Below are 19,001 nucleotides of genomic sequence, written 5' to 3' on the forward strand. Positions count from 1 at the left end.
ACCAACGATTAACAGTGCCGGTGCAAGACCTCATGAGGATGACTAGTCACATAGCTGGAGCAGTAAGAACCAGCCCTATAGCCAAGAACAGATGACTCTGTCCATGAATCTGTGAGCAAGTGCCTGAAGACTATGTGTAAAACAGAACTTTAAATGTCTTAATTATATTGACATATGTCTTCATAGAGCACTTATTAAGAATACCTAAAATAAAAATGATACAAGAGTATTGGTAGGGTGAATATAAAAAACAAGAATGAGGGGCTGGAGAGATGGCTCAGTGGTTAAGAGCACTGACTGCTCTTCCAAAGGTCTTGAGTTCAAATCCCAGCAACCACGTGGTGGCTCACAACCCTCTGTAATGAGGTCTGACTCCCTCTTCTGGAGTATCTGAAAACAGCTACAGTGTACTTATGTATAATAAATAAATAAATCTTAAAAACAAAACAAGAATGAGGTAGATTCTAAATAGGCTAAGTACAAAGGCATCAAACTCATTTTTAGATTTTTTTTTTTTTTTGAAAAATACAGTCTTGCCGGGCAGTGGTGGTGCATTCCCACAGCACTTGGGAGGCAGAGGCAGGCGGATTTCTGAGTTTGAGACCAGCCTGGTCTACAGAGTGAGTTCCAGAACAGTCAGGGCTACACAGAGAAACCCTGTCTCAAAAACAAAAACAAAACAAAACAAAACAAAACAAAAAACAGAAAAAAGGAAGAAAGAAAGAAAGAAAGAAAGAAAGGAAGAAAGAAAGAAAGAAAGAAAGAAAGAGAAAAAAGAAAACTACAGTCTCACTGTGTAGTTCTGGTTTACTATGTAGACCAGGCTAGCTTCAAACTTACAAGAGATCCACTTGTCCCTGCCTCCCTAGTATTGAGATTAAACTCATTGCTCACCACACTTAAAAAGATTTATTTTGTTACATGTGTACGAATGTTTTGCCTGCGTGTAGTTATGTATATACCACATGCTCATTAAAGTCAGAATGTTATCGTCTCTAGAACCAGAGCTAGAGATGGTTGTGAATGCTGGGCATTGAACCCAGGTCCTCTGTAACAGCAGCCAGCGCTCTTAACCCCTGAGTCATCTCTCCAACCCATTATAATTTTTATAATTTTATAATTCCTAAGTTTTTCACTTTTGTTTTTGTTTTGAGATAGGTTCTCAGTCTGTAGCTCAGGCTGACATAGAACACGTTCTATTATAAACCAGGTTGGTTAGAGATCTACCTGCTTCTGCCTCTGAAGGGCTAGCATTAAAGGCATATCCCACTACCCAAACCCCCAAATCCTTAAGACTGATGAACACTGAAGAGGAAGTATACTTTCAATATCTACTCTAATTTGTATATATATATGTAGATATGTACATACAGTATATACTTATGCACATATATATTCATATATTGTAATGATGTCAGTATTTAAAATCTCCCTTACTAGTCCGTAAGTTCCTTCCATACTCTAAAAACATTAAACCAGGCACTTGTATATAAAAATCCATGAAATATATACATTTTGGGTATTTTGAAATGTAATAAAAATGGGGCTGGGACATAAAACAGTGGTAGAGTGCTTGCATAAGTACACACAAAGCTCTGAATTGGATAGCCAGCACCGAAAAGCAAACCAACTGATGAGTTATAAAGAAAGCAGACACAATGGTTCAGCATGCCAGCAAAAGCATTCAGAGTAAACTGCACAGGCTGTGGTCGCATGGCTTTATACACCTCTAACACTCTTGTTGGTATACCTAGGAAAGCAGGTCCTAAAAAGGAGGCGGACCAAAGTCTCATGCAATAGCCAACTTTATTCAGAGTGTTGGACAGCTTATACTTCCAGGGTTAAGAAGCATTATATAAGTAAGGCGTCCAATCACAGGGCCAAGCTACATGTGGCAAAAATGTTTTTCCATCGGGACATGTGAATAACAATAGCTGAAATAAATGCACTCCTATCCTCTCCACATTCTAAGAAGAATTCTGAGTTCTGAAGAAACTGAGATCACAAGACTGTCTTCTTGTTTTCTTGGAGTTCTCTCACAAGCACTCAGAATTCTCACGACTCAATTCTTGGACGGTGTTCAGAGAAATCTCCATTAGGACATTCTTTGTTTTCTTTTTTCAAAGAATAATTGTTGAATATAATGTAAAAGGGCAACAGGCTGGACCATAGGTATACTAGGACTGCCTGACTATCCACAAGTTTTCCTTTTTGAGAAAAAGTCCTTAAGCTAAAGTAACTACACACTAGACATGAGGAGTAGAGTACTCACAGAAAACTGGAAAAACAAGTTTCAGAATATGTGTTGCCAGAGTAATTGTAACTAAACTGCTTTAGCAAATGCATGAACTGAAACATGACGCATCTGAAGACTCATTTCCAGTCTGTTTCTTTGAGTTAACATTGAAAATCCACACATTTTCTAGTGCTCCCCACCCTAGAGTTACAGATGGTTGTGAGCTGCACGTGGGTGCTAGGAACTGTGCCCAAGCCCTTTAGAAGAGCAATACGTGCTCTTAACTGCTGAGCCATCTCTTCAGCTCCCCACTCTCCAGGTACTGTTCCTTTTTTTTTTTAAAATATTATTTATTTTTATTTATATGAGTACAATGTAGCTGTCTTCAGACACACCAGAAAAGGGCATCAGATCCTATTACAGATGGTTGTGAGCCACCATGTGGTTGCTGGGGGTTGAACTCAGGACCTCTGGAAGAACAGTCAGTACTTTTGTTTTGTCTTGTTTGTTTATTTGTAGAACATGATTTTAATATTTTCAACTGTTAATATTCAACAAATAGAATAATTATTTTAAGATACATTTCATTGTTATGTCCCCCTTTTCATTTCTGATTTTGTTAATTTGGATATTGTCTCTGTGGCCTCTAGTTAGTCTGGCTAAGGGTTTATCTATCTTGTTGATTTTCTCAAAGAACAAGCTCCTGGTTTTGTTGATTCTTTGTATAGTTCTTTTTGTTTCCACCTCGTTGATTTCAGCCCTGAGTTTGATTATTTCCTGCCGTCTACTCCTCTTGGGTGAATTTGCTTCCTTTTGTTCTAGAGCTTTCAGGTGTGCTGTCAAGCTGCTAGTGTGTGCTCTCTCCAGTTTCTTTCTGGAGGCACTTAGAGTTATGAGTTTTCCTCTTACCACTGTTTTCATTGTGTCCCATAAGTTTTAGTATATTGTGTCTTCATTTTCATTAAATTCTAAAAAGCCTTTAATTTATTTCTTTATTTCTTCCTTGACCAAGTTATCATTGAGTAGAGCATTGTTCAGCTTCCATGTGTATGTGTGTTTTCCGTTGTTTTTGTTGGTATTTAAGATCAGCCTTAGTCCGTGCTGATCTGATGGGATGCATGGGATTATATCAGTCTTCTTGTGTCTGTTGAGGCCTGTTCTGTGACCAATTATATGGTCAGTTTTGGAGAAGGTACCGTGAGGTGCTGAGAAGAAGGTACATTCTTTTGTTTTAGGTTGAAATGTTCTATAAATATCTGTTAGATCCATTTGTTTCATAACTTCTGTTAGTTTCACTGTGTCTCTGTTTATTTTCTGTTTCCATAATTTGTCCATTTTGAGAGTGGAAGTTGAAGTCTCACATTTTTTTTAAAGATTTATTTATTATATGTAAATACACTGTAGGTGTCTTCAGACACCCCCAGAAGAGGGCATCAGATCTCATTACGGATGGTTGTAAGTCACCATGTGGTTGTGGGATTTGAACTCAGGGCCTTTGGAAGAGCAGACAGTGCTCTTAACCGCTGAGCCATCTCTCCAGTCCCTGGTCTCCCATTTTTTATTGTGTGAGGTGCAATGTGTGCTTTGAGCTTTAGTAAAGTTTCTTTTATGAATGTGGGTGCCCTTGCATTTGGAGCATAAATGTTCAGAATTGCGAGTTCTTCTTGGTAGATTTTTCCTTTGATGAGTATGAAGTGTCCTTCTTTATGCTTTTTGATAACTTTTGGTTGAAAGTTGATTTTTAAAAAAGATTTATTTATTATTATATCTAAGTACACTGTAGCTGTCTTCAGACACACCAGAAGAGGGCATCAGATCTCATTACGGATGGTTGTGAGCCACCATGTGGTTGATGGGATTTGAACTCAGGATCTTTGTAAGAGCAGTCGATGCTCTTAACCACTGAGCCATGTCTCCAGCCCCTGAAAGTTGATTTTATTCGATATTAGAATGGCTACTCCAGCTTGTTCCTTGGGACCATTTGCTTGGAAAATTGTTTTCCAACCCTTTATTCTGATCTGAGGTGGTGTCTGTCTTTGTCACTGAGGTGCATTTCCAGTATGCAGCAAAATGCTGGGTCCTGTTTATGTATCCAGTCTGTTAGTTTATGTTGAATTGAGTCCATTGATGTTAAGATATTAAGGAAAAGTGATTGTTACTTCCTGTTATTTTTGTTGTTAGAGGTGGAATTATGTTTGTGTGGCTATCTTCTTTTAGTTTGTTTTTTTTTTCAATTTTTTTTTTAAGATTTATTTATTATTATATGTAAGTACACTGTAGCTGTCTTCAGACACTCCAGAAGAGGGCGCCAGATCTTGTTACGGATGGTTATGAGCCACCATGTGGTTGCTGGGATTTGAACTCTGGACCTTCGGAAGAGCAGTCGGGTGCTCTTACCCACTGAGCCATCTCACCAGCCCCTTCTTTTAGGTTTGTTGAAAGATTACTTTTCTTGCTTTTTTTTTCTTTGCTTTTTCCTAGGGTGTAGTTTCCCTCCTTGTGTTAGTGTTTTCCATCTATTATACTTTGTAGGGCTGGATTTATGGAAATATATTATGTAAATTTGAGTTTTTCATGGAATGTCTTGTTTTCTCTGTCTATGGTAATTGAGAGTTTTGCCGGGTATAGTAGCCTGGGGCTGGCATTTGTGTTCTCTTACAAGTCTGTATGACATCTGCCCAGGATCTTCTAGCTTTCATAGTCTCTGGTAAGAAGTCTCGTTTAATTCTGATAGGTTTCCCTTTATATGTTACTTGACCTTTTCCCTTTACTGCTTTTTAATATTCTTTCTTTGTTTAGTGCATTTGGTGTTTTATTATGTGACAGAAAGAATTTCTTTTCTGGTCCAGTCTATTTGGAGTTCTGTAGGCTTCTTGTATGTTCATGGGCATCTTTTTTTTAGGCTAGGGAGCCACCATGTGGTCGCTGGGAGTTGAACTCAGGATCCCTGGAAGAGCAGTCAGTGCTTTTAACTGCTGAGCCATCTCTCCAGCCCCAGATACCGTTCTTATCTGTCGAGGCTTTAGGTTTAATCTCTATAGCCTTAAAGGAAACAAAACAAAACAAAACAAAACATTGCTTGTCCTATGAATGGGTACACAAAATAGGGATGAAATCCAGTAAACCATAGGTCAAAAAACGCTGAAAAAATGCTAAGGGAAAATAAAGCTGAGAAAGGGCATATGGAATACGAAAAGGAACTTTAAGTAGTGTAGTTTTCAGAAGAGTGACATTTGGAAGTGAGGAAGGTGTTCTGTAGACAATCAGGAAGAAGAGTATTCCAAGCAGGAAGACTTACAGATAACAAAGGACGTGTGGTAAAACAGTACGTAGTGCATCTCTAGAACAGTGAGAGCATAGTAGGAGATGACATCAAAGAGCTGAGCAGAGCTAAGTCATAAAGAACCTCCCGGGTAGCTCATGAGCAGGGTGGCATGATCCCGTGGCAGCAAGATCCCTCTGGCCACTGGGTTTTGAAAACAGATTTGAGTCATGGTGAGACTACAGGATCATCCAGGACTCAGCTTCAGAAACTGAGGGTTGAGACGCCAGATGGGGTCATGTAACTGAATGTGGGGGTTGGGAAAATTTCTGTCAACAGTAAAACATTTCAGGCCAAAACACTGATTCCGAATCAAATGTATTGAATCCCTCTGGAGCATTTTGGGCAGTACTCACCGGCACTGCAGCAAGTGATGTCACTGCAGCTTTGGCTCTGAACACAAAATATGTATTTTCTATTGTATATGGTGTCACCCATCAACACTAGTGAAAGTGAATGCTACCTGAAACACCTGAGCTTGAATTCTACACGATTTGATGTTAAGAGTGGCAGTGCTTATATAAGGTTTTCTGCTCTTATGGAAACATAACGTGATGGATTAATTATGGAGACAAAGGCTTTTAGTATTTTTCCACCGCCACTCCCCGGCACGTAAGTACCTAATATATCTTATGAGTGTACTGGTTTAGAATGTTTTGCTTTAAACGTTGGCATTTGAAGGGCTGAGGGCTGGCTCAGTAGTTAAAGGCACTTGCTGCTCTTGCAGAGGACCTGGGTTCATTTTGCAGCGCCCACGCAGTGCCTCACAGCTATCCATAATCCCAGTTTTGAGGACTCTGACGCCCTCTTCTGGCCTCTATGGGCACTAGGCACACACATGGAACACATGAAAGGAAACACTCTACCCACAAATAATTTTTTAAAGACCACATTAAATTTTTAAAATAATCTTTAAGAACAATTTTTTAAAAGCTGTGTGAGGTTGTATACTCCTGTAATCCCAGCACTTAAGTGGCTGAGGAGAGAGGAGGGTCAGGAGTTCAAAGTTCTCCTCAGCTGTGTAGTGAGTACTAGGTCAGCCTACATGAAGCTTGTGTCCCTGCCAAAGGATGTGCTGATTCCAGTTTTCTTTCTTGATTGAAATGAACCTTGTCTTGGGATTAGGACAGAATTTCCAACATTCTGAAAATCACTAAGCATACTTCTGTGAGTTTATCCTGTGAGCTTATGTAAAATGGTACTCTCAGCATTGACAACTATAAAAGTGAAAGAGAAAAATCACCTCTGAAAAATGTGGAAGATGCAGGCTGGTGAGATGGCTCAGCAGTAAAGGCACCTACCACCAAGCTGACGACCTGAGTTCCATTCCCAGAACCCATTTGGTGGAAGGAGAGAACTGACTCCTGCAAGTTGTCCTCTGACCTCCACACATAAATCAAGGCATACAAGTGCTTACACACACACACACACACACACACACACACACACGCACAGAACTGTGTTGAAGATACTCTGTGCCCTGCATTATTAAATATTCAGCTGAGATTATTTATGTAAAAATAAACAAGCACATCCATCTCAGTGTGAAATTAGCTTTCATATTCTAAAATGGTAAAATTCTATATATACAAATAATAGATTTAAAGTAAATTTATGATTTAATTATTCACTATCAACTTCTCCCTCTCAAAACCCCTTTATGCAACCTCAGATATATACATAATATAATATAGATATAATATAGGGTGGCTTCAAGCTTATAGAGGAATTGGAACATCTTGATCCTCCTGCTTCTACCTCCTGAATGCTGGAATTAGAGATGTGTACCACCAGGCCAGGTTTGTATAGTACTGGGGATTAAATTCAGGGGTCTCTGAATGCTAAAGAGAGCCCTTCACCATCTGAGCTACACCCACAGTCTGTTTCCTTTTTCAATTCAGTTTAAAAAAAATTGTGTGTATTTCATGAGTGTTTGCGAGTATGGGCCTGGGGAGAGCCAGAGGGATGGGGTGCTCTCGAAGTGGAGTTACATGTAGTTGTGAGCTGCCATGAGGAAACAAACCCAAGTCCTCTGTAAAGTAGTCAGTGTTCTTAACTGCTGAGCCATTTCTCCAGATCTCCTTTTTAAATTAAATATTGCATTTATTTATTTTATTCTTTTTTTTTTTTTAGACATTCTTGTATAGTCAAGATGGTCTCAAAATTCACTATATAGCAATGATGGTCTTGAACCCCTGATCATCTTTGCTGCACATCTCAAGTGTTTGGATAACAGGAGTGTGCCACCATACCTGGCCATTTTTTTCTTCTAAAATCGCCCTATTTATTTCATACCATGTAAATTAGCTGGAAGGTCAGGGGTCTGAATTTGCTCTGGTCAACTAAAACTCAGAATTATTACACCATTTCTATTTCCCTCTACCATCATGAAATGAAGCCCTTTGAGCCTCATACAGATCCCGACCTCCCCACACAAACACCCCAGCCTCTGCGGACCAGCTCCTTGCACGGGTCCGCGTTGTGCACGCTGGGAGTTGTAGTTCGCTTCCCTTCTCTCCCTACGAGCAGGGTGTCAGTCGCAGGAGCGCCTCCAGCGGCGAGCATGTTTGGTGGCGTGGAGTGCGGGAAGAAGGCAGGATCGTCTCCTAGCAACGGGGTTGCAGCGACGTCACCGTGGCGGGTTCTTAGCTCTGAGACTAGGTGGAACCGCCAGAGCGCTTTCCAGCCTCTGGGTAAGACGTGGTCCTCCACCTTGCGCTGCCAGTCCTGCCCCATCTGGTCTCGAGCTGCCTTACGGGAGTTTTCGTCGGTGCGGCCCGCCGGCCTTGGCCTTGGCCTTGGCGGGACGATGCTGGAGTCTATTCGCGTAACGGGTGAGTGTAGGCACTGCTGGCCCAAGTGGCGCGGCTGCAGCGGGTGGAGACCGTTGGGTCTGGGACTCGGAAGACCAGGTGCAGTCGCACAGCCCTAGCCCAGCAGAGGTGAGGGGCAAGAGCTGTGCAATCTAGAGAGTGTAGAGTCCAATACGATTCCAGAGCATTTTAGGTGTGTAGTAAGGTGTTATATTTTCTAGAATGTTCAGAAAAAAAAAAAATCAGCTGTGAAAACACATCTCTACATTTCAGTGTATGTTGTGTATTTTTGTTTGCATTTATTAGCAAACATTTTGAATTGATGTTATTAATAAGAGCAGGTGTTTAGATCCAAGGTTGGAAAGTTTGTCTTTCATTTTTGAATAGATATGCATATTAGCCCTATTTAAATCTTTAATAATATTAAACAGTTCCAGAGTCATTTTCCTAGCATTTGATTCTGCATGAAAACATTTCTGCAGGACAGATACCAAAACAACGGAATAAAGGGAAATAGCTAATTCCCACAGTAGAGTCAAAAATAAGCCTAGAACTTTTAGCTTCAGGCTATTGCAGTACCCAGTAGACCAATTTTCCAAATTAGTTGTTTTGAACCCCTGACCCTCCTGCCTCAGTCTCCCCAGTGCTAAGATATGGACATCAATAGCTAAAACCATTCTTTAAGTTAGCATACAAAGTAAGAGGTTTCATTATGGTACTTTGAAACTCCTTTCATTATATGTTATTGCAGAACTTTTTAAACTGAAAAACTAAATTATTTTTAAGTGAAACTACTTTCTCATCTTAATTTTTTTACACTGTTTGCTGTTCAGTGTTATAAAACACAGAACCTACTGTTGTGCGATTGCGATAACCTACAGACTATTCCACTGTTATGTTGACAGGAGACATGCAGTTATAAAAGCCAAGATCTTAGAGGCCACTTAAATTGGCATTAGGCTTTTTAAAATTGTGATTTGATGTAGATATAACTCTTTCACCTTAAAACACATTATCAGAGGCAGACGCAGGTGAGCTTAGTCAGCCTGGTCTACAGAAGTTCCAGACCAGCCACTGATACCCTGTCTCTAAAAACAAACAAACAAAACTCCCAAAACAATACAATGTCAAAACGTTGCTTTAAAACATCAAGCCTGGCAGAAGAGTGGCAAATATGAGGATGACTCAGTGGTCCGTGTGCATGCAGCTGCGTAGTCGGGCTGATGGGATACTTGCTTACTAGAGACCAGGATCGAACAGGAGATGCCAGAAAGAAATGCATTCTTATGTACACTAACAAAGGTAATGAAAACTTCCGGTCCGTTTTATGATATAGAACAAGGCCTCTCAGCCACAGCAGTTTAATATTGAAGGAGTTAATTCTTTATTGTGAGCGACTGTTTTAACACACAGAGAATTGTGACAACCAAAAATGCCCTGTGGGTGGCAAAATACTCTCCCTATCATCCAGTTAAAATCATTGCCTGCAAGACAATAGATTCTGTTGCCACGTGAGTCACTGGGTTTAGAAACTACACCAATTAAAATTATTTTCCCCCAAACTGAAAGTCATTGTGGTGAGAGAATGATTAAAATATTAGTATGGCATATGATTAAAATATAGTATTAGGAAACAGATATGTTGAGAGTCTGCAGTACAGACTGTATTCCTATAGAGCCAGGGGTTTGCAGATGGATTCTTTTTAAACTGAACACCTACTCTTGTTAAATCAGTTCTTTCACCAGAATTTAATGGACTACAAGTGGCAGACCTTCGTGGTCGTGCATTTTCTGATGTAGGTAACTTGGCAGTGAAACACTAGCATTAGGGAAACTTGTTTCTGGTATTTTTAAACATTCACCATTGTTACAAAGCGATTATTAGTATTAGTATTGTTAATTTATTATATAGGCTCTCCTGTTGTGTAGGCTTCGTGCTGACATATCTGTCAATCAATAAATGGGACAACCAGAACCTTTATGGAGAGTGTAGCTGAGAAACAGATCTGTACTATCCAGACTTCCCCTCACTCTGCAGTGTCTCAGATGCCCCTGCCCCTTTCTTGCCAGTAGAACTTGATTGCAATAAGAACACTGATGAAAATGTGGACCTTTTTTCTTTTTGCTTTGAAAGAGCAATATATATGCCAGCCTGGTGGCACAGGCCTGGAACCCTAGCTACTGGGAAGCTGCAGCAGGGAGATGCAAGTTCAGGTCTTCCTGGCTAACTTAAGTGAGTGCCTGTCCCAAAATACATGTCTGGGGGACTGGGGATGGCCCAGCTGAGAGCGTGCTCGCCTAGCATGCAAGCACCCTGCTTCTGGTGCCCAGTGCCAGCTAATCCAGGTGTGGTAGTGCACACTTAAAACCCTACCACCCAAGATGTGGAGGGAGAGAATCAGAAGTTCAAGTATGGTAAAAAACTATAAATGTAGACTAAAGTGGCAATTTACATTCCAAAACTGAAGCAGTTGTTTGTAAAATCACTTTGTATGGTACCCGAGTTTTACTTAGTCATGACGTTCTGTGATCTAGACATGACATCCTCGTGAAACTGCTAACAGGAGGGTGAGGTGACACAGAAGTGAAAGTTATTAAAAAAAAAAGAATGTTGCTTAGAAATGGCATCAAGTCAGAAAAGGTTTATTTTCTTTCCTCTCTCACTCCTCCCTCTGTCCCTTGTCCCTTTGTCCCTTTCTTTCCTGTTTTTTTTCTGCATGGTACAGAGTGGCCTCTTGGCTTAGTCTCCTGAGTGCTGGCATTACAGGTTGCAACACCACATCTAGTTCTAGCTCATCTCTTATAACTCTCTCTCCTCACCAATTCCACCCCTTCTCCCTCCCCTCTCCTTCTTCTCCTCCCCTCCTTCTTCCTCCCCTCTTCCCCTCCCTCTCTCTCCCCTTCTCCACTCCCTCCCCCTTCTCTTCTCCTCTCCCTCTTCTCCCCCTCCTTTCCCCCTCTATCTCCTCCATCCTCATCCCCCCCTCTCCTCACTTTGTAGCTGTGACTGCTGCAGAGCTCACAGCCGTCCTGTCTCCAGGATCTCATAAGGACCACAGCTAGCTACTTCAGTGTCTCATGTCTTTCTGGGATGACGTTCTTTTCCATCAAGCCTCAGGCAAGCAGCTCTGCATGGTGGGTGCACCTGTAATCTCAGGATTTGGAAGATCAGGGGTTCATGGTTATCCTTAGCTACACAGTGAGTTTGAGGCCAGTCTGGGATCTGTGAGACCTTGTCACAAAAAACAAAACTTCCAGAATCCTAGCATTGCGGTTCACCCATGCAATCCCAGTGGCCCAGTATTTGGTGTCATGTTTTTTGTTTTTGTTTTTTGTTTTTGCTTTCAGTTTTTTTTCCTGTGAGATCTGCCTGCCCTAGCCTCCAGAGTGCTGGGCAAAACGGCCTGAGCCAGCCATGCTTGGTTTCCTTTTAGTTTTTAGAAACAGGGTCTCACTATGTAGTCCCTGTTGGCTTCAGTTAGAGTTCCTCCTGCCTTTGCCTCCCAAGTGCTAGGGTTGTAGGTGTGAGCTGCCCAGTGGCCACCGCCATGCTGAGCATGTACTCCAAAGTCCCTGTGGAGAGTACCTCAGTGTTATCCTAGTAGTGATAACAACAGTGCAAACGCATTTGGTTTTTACTTTCAGAGGGGGGGGGAAGAGAGAGGAAAGAGAGAGAGAGGGGAAAGAGAGAAGAGAGAGAGAAGAGAGAGAAAGAGAGGAAGGAGAGAGAGAGAGAGAGAGAGAGAGAGAGAGAGAGAGAGAGAGAGAGAGAGAGAGAGAGTTGGGAGTAATAAACATGCTGCAGCACATGTGTGAATGTCAGAGCATGATTTTCTGGATTCAGCTTGTCTTAGTCAGGGTTTCTATTCCTGCACAAACATCATGACCAAGAAACAAGTTGGGGAGGAAAGGGTTTATTCAGCTTACACTTTCATACTGCTGTTCATCACCAAGAAGTCAGGACTGGAACTCAAGCATGTCAGAAAGCAGGAGCTGATGCAGAGGCCATGGAGGGATGTTCCTTACTGGCTTGCTTCCCCTGGCATGCTCAGCCTGCTCTCTTATAGAACCAAGACTACCAGCCCAGAGATGGTACCACCTACAAGGGGGCTTTCCCCCTTGACCACTAATTGAGAAAATGCCTTACAGCTGGATCTCATGGAGGCATTCCCCCAATTGAAGCTCCTTTCTCTGTGATAACTCCAGCCTGTGTCAAGTTGACACAAAACTAGCCAGTACACAGTTCTTGCCTTCTACTTTGTGAATTGATTTAGCAACAAGCATCTTTACCCATCTCGCCAACCCTAATAAGAGCCTTCTAATGTTACACTTATTTTGTATTGCTTCTGTGGTTAGGGATCTATAAGCACTTTAGCCCTGATGGTGGAGATGAGCAAGTGTTGACTTATAACTAAGGACAGACACAAATCTTTCCCGAGCCTTAGGAGAAACTCCATCCATATCTTTGACTCCTCCTCTCCAGCCTCGTCTCCCACAGCCATCTAATCTTCCCACTTCTGTAGTACCAATCCTCAGATCCTCCCTGCCTCCCTAGGTTTGCCTCTTCTCCCTGGCTGCTTGGCTAACATATACTTATCTGGCATCAGAAAGCACTTAGTAGGTCAGTTCTCACTTTGCACCAGACTCTCCTGACACCTTGATGTAACTGTCATGGTTACAATTTATATTTTTTTGTATTGACGGCTTTCCCAACAGCAAAACTCTGAACTCTTTGCAGTGTGGGACTGCTTTCAATTGGTTTGCTCTCCTTCGTGCTTAAGAAAGGGGAAACAGAAAGGCAGCCTAGGGAGGGAAAGAACTTGAGAAAGGACAGAGAATTTGGTCCCTTGAATGTTGTTGTTCTCTATTTTCTTTTTGCAGGGGTGGGGCAGTGTTTTTTTACATAAGTTCTCATTCTAGCTCAGAATGGCTTGGAACTCACTGTATAGCCCAGGCTAGCCCCTTGTCTTAGCCTCTCCTAAAAATTAGAAGCAAAAGCTAGAGGCCTAAGCTAACTTTGCTGTTCGTGAACAATATATAAATGTAGTCATGTATTCCTTTGATCTAGCTTCCACTGTTCAACATTACCTGATGTTGCTCAGCGCTGGCACTTGTAACTTCACTTTTATTTTCTGTGCACAGTACTCTAGTATTCTGATAAGTACTGTTTGATAGATATCATCTGAGTGCAAGAGATGAAATACTCTTTAATAACATTAAAGTGTTTCTCTTTGGACACTGTGGGGCTTTTGTTTTGTTCTGTTTTATATTCCTGTTGGCAACCAGACATCCTTTTTGCAACATTAACCCAAGTTGTCGGGTTTTATAATAAGTATTAGTGCATCATGAAATTTTCATTTGGCCAGGAGTATAGCTAAGTGGCAGAACAGCTAGTTAGTATATGCAAGACCCTAGGTTCAAAACCCAGAACTGTACTCAGAGACAGCAGCTCTCCAAGTTCCAGGCCAGCCTGCTCTACATAGAGTTCCAGGCCAGCCAGGGTGGTACAGAAGAGACCTTGTATCAAAAAACAAAACAAAACAAAAAACCCCAAAAAGCTAGGCAGTGTGTGTGAGGAGGGATAGGGGAGTGGAGAGATTGCTCAGCAGGGTAGAACACTTGCTGAGTTTTAGAGGACAATAGTTCAGCCACCATGTACTGACAGGTACCAGGATCTGGCTCCAAGGGACAGAACCATCTCTTCTGGCACCTGAGGGTACTGTACACGAGTGGCATCCATTCACTCCATTCGCAGACACACAGAAAGACGGTTACAAAGTAACAAGATGCTGGGGCAAAAACAAGAAAGGAAGAAGATAAACTCAGAACAGCAAAACAAAAAGAAAAGAGAGAAGCACCATTTTGTCAGCTGCTGGTATTTTTCCACTGCGTGTTGTTTTTGCTGGTCTCGTTTGTAGTCAGGACTTTATAACTTTTCAGAAACCTAAGCCATTCCCAGCAGTGAAACGCTTGTTTACTGAGCAGTGTCCCTTCTCCTGCATGCTTTTAGATAGGAACAAGAGCCCCGATGGGTTTAATGATTAGGCTAATGTTACAGAGCGTCCTTGACAGAGCCGGGGAGGAAGCCAGGAATCTGAGTGTCCTTTTCTCCTGTTCTAGATACATAGGGAGCTTTTGTTGTATTGGAGAATTCAGTGTATTTATCAGAGTGCTAATGCTGAGAAGCAATTTTAATGAAGTAATACTATTTGTCTTTTAAGATGCTCGGCTAACCCGGTTAGCCTGTATACAAAGGGTTTCAAATGTGTATGCAGTGGGTTTGGGTTATGCTTTCTCCGCCCTATCCCTCACCCCCTCCCACTCCTGAGGCATTCCCTTCATGTCTTCTTGGCCTTTGGAGGGATGCTTACAGGAATATACAGGACAGAAGCAGCACTTTACCAGTGACCACTATGAAAATGGTCTCTCTTCTCTGGCAACCATTGCCAGCTTTACCTTGTGCAAGCAGCCCTAGCTACCATGAGTTGATGGCGCCCAGCCCTCCTGTGTCTGGGAACACCACTTCACAGCAGCCCTCCCGATAACCTTTTCACCTTCTCTTCTGTGGTGTTACCTGGGTCCTGGAAGTGGGGGGATGATGCAGCGACGAGTCCACACTCACATGTGTCCTGCATTTTGAAGAGGTGTGAGTCTCTGTTAACTGATGTCTATTGCAGTGAGAGCAGAGAGCTGTACTGATCTGTGGGTATCAGGATAAGTATTTATTCACAGTCCACTTAGCAAAGAAACGGTAGCAGGGTGTTCCTGAGGGTGTATGACCTTCTCAGCCACAGGTTCTTGGCACTCCAGGTTTTTAATAAAAGAGTTGTGAGTGACTGAAGTGCTCTGGAAGTAGGGGATGACTTGTGAGAGTCATTCTGTCTCTCCACCATGGGGTTCCAGTAATCGGACTCAGGTTGGCAAGATTGATGGTAAGTACCCTCTGAGCCATCTTGAATGGCCCTTGTTATAATGTCTGTTTGTTTTTTGAAGCACACATCTTTGCTGTGTAACTCTGTCTCACTTTTAACTAACTCATGACAGTATTTCTGACTTAAGTCTCCTGAGTAGACATATGAGCCACTGCAGACAACTCTGGTTCTGTTCCATTTAATATAAGGGAAATAGAATTTCTGTGATTGGGAAATAAATTGCGACAGGACTGGCCTCACCATCGCACTGGGAGACTCTGCAGAGAGGGACCTAGGCCCTCAGTAGACAATGACAAGAGAGCTGAACTGCAGGGACTGCTGGGGAGAGGGTCTGCAGGGCACTGCTGCTTCCCAGTCCTCCAGGAAGACTTGGCAGGACTTTATTTTTGCAGTCAGGATTGTTGTTTTTAATAGGCTATCTTCCGTTTATTTTTTGCAATTCTGTACATGTTAACCATATGCACTTGATTATTTGCATTTCCATCTTCCTCCTCCTCTTCCTCCTCCTCCTCTTCCTCTTCCTCCTCTTCCTCCCAGGTACCCCCTCCCAGGAGTGGGCTAAATAAAGATGTTTTGATTTAGGCTTGAAAACAAGGGTATGAGAGGCACTCAGAAGGAAGCAAGGCACACCCAAGAAAGCACTTATGGCTTCTCAAAGTAGAGCCATGGGAAGTAAGACATATCCAAGTGCTGGGCGGTGGTGGCACACACCTTTAACCCCAGCACTCGGGAGGCAGAGGCAGGCAGATTTCTGAGTTCGAGGCCAGCCTGGTCTACAAAGTGAGTTCCAGGACAGCTAGGGCCACACAGAGAAACCCTGTCTCAAAACAAAACAAAACAAAACAAAACAAAACAAAAGACATACCCAAGTGAGGGTATGGACTCCTCAAGGGGGGGAGGTGTGAGAGCTTTAGTTTTGTAGTGTTTGTAGTTTGGTTTGATTTTTTTTTTTTAGATTTATTTATTTATTTATTATATGTAAATACACTGTAGCTGTCTTCAGACACTCCAGAAGAGGGAGTCAGATCTTGTTACGGATGGTTGTGAGCCACCATGTAGTTGCTGGGATTTGAACTTCGGACCTTCAGAAGAGCAGTCGGGTGCTCTTACCCACTGAGCCATCTCACCAGCCCCTTGATTTGGTTTTTGAGGCTTAAGCTCAGCTCCAGCACTGTATACTTAAGATAGCCTTGAAGTAATGATCTTACTGCCTCCACCTCCTTCCCAAGTGTGCTGCTACGCTGTTACAAGGTGCTGGGGCATTGCATCCAGGGCTTCGTCCATGCTAGCTAAGGTAGGGTACACCTGCAGCCTCAGGGCTACTTAAAAAGTGCCCTGATACACAATAAGGTTGTATTGTTTTGTTTTAGACAGAGTCTCAGTGGTCCTGGCTAACCCGGATCTCATTATGCAGACTGGGCTTATCTTGAATTTACAGCAATCCACCTGCCTCTGCTTCTGGAGTCCTGGGGTTAAAGTTGTGTGCCACCACATCCAGTCTTAATAGGTTTTAATTTGGATTTTTTTGGTACTTTTGACTAAATAAAATAAATCAATTAGCCCCTTGGTCTTAAGAGTACTTTAAGTTTTCAGAATCAACCCATTTTTACATTGAATATTCACCTTGTAAAACTCAGCACAGCCAAGCATGGTAAGCTATCTCTGTAACCCCAGCAGTTGGGCTGAGGTGGGAGAAAGCCAGCCTGGGCTGCATAATGAGTTCCAGGCAAGTCTGGCTCCCACAGAATAAGACCCTGTCTTAAACAAACAAACAAACAAACAAACAAACTATAAAAACATGGACTCTTCAGAGTAATTTTTATTAATTGGTTTTAGAATGGTTTGATTTACTTGATTCTGTGAAGATGGAATGATAAAATGACTTGGCTGCCTCCCTCTTCTGTTTCAGGGCTCCGAGTCTCACAGTTCCTGCACTCTGACCTCTGTCCTCTGCTTCCCTGTGGTGTCTGTTTCATTGTCTTCCAGTGTGACTTTTTATCTCCTGAACCGTGTCCTTTTAAGGACATTGACAGTGTTGCTGAACATTTGGAGTTCTGCCCATGTCCTGGTGTTCGTTAGCTCGGTTGCCTTGCTAGCCCAGTTTTGACTCTCTCTTGGCGACACCAAAGTCTGAGCCTCCTGAGAAACTGTCACCAACCGGCCTGTGATGGAAATAGTATTTGTCTTTCTACGTTGGGCTGGTTGAATCTTTAACATCTTAGATGACATCTTTGTACAGTTCATCTTCAACATGACCTGTAAAATCTAAACTGCTACATCAATTTTATTTTTTTTATTCCATTTTATTTTTCGTTTATGCGTATGGGCATTTTGCCTGCATGTATGTTTGGTTACCATGTGGATGCCTGTTGCCCGTGGAGGGCAGATGAGGGCATCACATCCCCTGAGATTGGAGTTATAGACAATTGTGAGCTGCCATCTGGGTGCTGGATATGAGGCCCACATCTTCTGCAAGAGCAGCCATCCCTCCAGCCCCTCCTCCTCTAATTTGCATCTAGTTACATTTGGCCCTTACAAGTTCATACTTTTTTCTTTTTTTTTTTATGGTAATCATTTTTTATTCTCATGATTCTTACATTTTATCAGAAATCGCTCCCCTGAAGTCTTAATACCATCAATCATTATCACAGGAAAATAGAAAATGCATTTCTGAATCAAGTTAGCATTTGAATATCTGTGACAATTCTTTTATAGTTGGAGATGCAGAATTGGCTAATAGAGTCTTACCAGTGTTTGACATACACTTTTTTTTAAATTGGGTATTTATTTCATTTACATTTCCAATGCTATCCCAAAAGTCCCCCACACGCTCCCCCATCCACCCACTCCCACTTCTTGGCCCTGGCATTCCCCTGTACTGAGGCATATAAAGTTTGCACGACCAATGGGCCTTTCTTTCCACTGATGGCCGACTAGGCCATCTTCTGATTCATATGCAGCTAGAGACACGAACGGGGAGGGGGGGTATTGGTTAGTTCGTATTGTTGTTCCACCTATAGGATTGCAGATCCCTTTAGCTCCTTGGGTACTTTCTCTAGCTCCTCCATTGGGGGCCCTGTGATCCATCCAATAGCTGACTGTGAGCATCCACTTCTGTGTTTGCCAGGCCCCGGCATAGTCTCACAAGAGACAGCCATATCTGGGTCCTTTCAGCAAAATCTTGCTAGTGTATGCAATGGTGAAGTTCATACTTTTATATTATCTTTTAGACACTAGAGTTAAACTTTCACCTGTTGTCTAAGAACTTTTGTTTTTTGTTTTTTTTTTTTTTTTTTTTTTTTTGCTTTTTGGTTTTTCTTGAAGTAGGGTCTCACATAACGTAGGCTGGCCTTATGCTTGCTATGTCCACAAAGTGACCTGACTCTCCTGTCCTTACTTCTCCAGTGAGTACTGGACAGGAGGCCAGGAATTTTACTTAAAGGTCTTTAGGTATCTTACATACTTAGAATGTCTGTTACCTATCTTTGACCTGGTATTGTTTCTTCACCCTAAACACTAAACTTCTGAACTTTAAAACTGACATTTTGCCAGCCATGGTGGCACACACCTATAATCCCAGCACCTGGGGAAGAGGACCATTGTGAGTTCTAGGCCAGCCTGGGCTACCAAGTGACATTCTGCTCTACTTTGACATGATGCTAGTTTAGAATATCTCATCATGTAAGTAACTGTCCTAT

General features: G+C 42.2%; 1 protein-coding gene across 11 annotated transcripts in view; it reads left to right on the plus strand.

Moving 5' to 3' along the window:
• Positions 1-19,001, plus strand: part of 9530077C05Rik (RIKEN cDNA 9530077C05 gene) — a 56,126-nt gene that overhangs the window by 14,799 nt on the left and 22,326 nt on the right. For 3 of the 11 annotated variants that reach the window (NR_152381.2, NR_152382.2, NM_026739.3), the window contains exon 1: positions 8,190-8,392. The exons of 3 other annotated variants lie outside the window; for them this stretch is intronic. Coding sequence is in view for 3 of the 8 variants with exons in the window: in NM_026739.3 (NP_081015.1) it covers positions 8,368-8,392 (25 nt within the window). In the remaining 5 variants the exon portion in view is untranslated. Of the gene's footprint in view, positions 1-5,612; positions 6,171-8,087; positions 8,393-19,001 lie in introns of those variants that run through there. 5 more of the 11 variants (XR_003947994.1, XR_001779003.2, XM_011242589.2 and 2 more) reach the window with 4 other exon arrangements.

This window comes from Mus musculus, chromosome 9, assembly GCF_000001635.26.
Source record: "Mus musculus strain C57BL/6J chromosome 9, GRCm38.p6 C57BL/6J".
In the NCBI taxonomy this organism is placed as follows: Eukaryota; Metazoa; Chordata; class Mammalia; order Rodentia; family Muridae; genus Mus; species Mus musculus.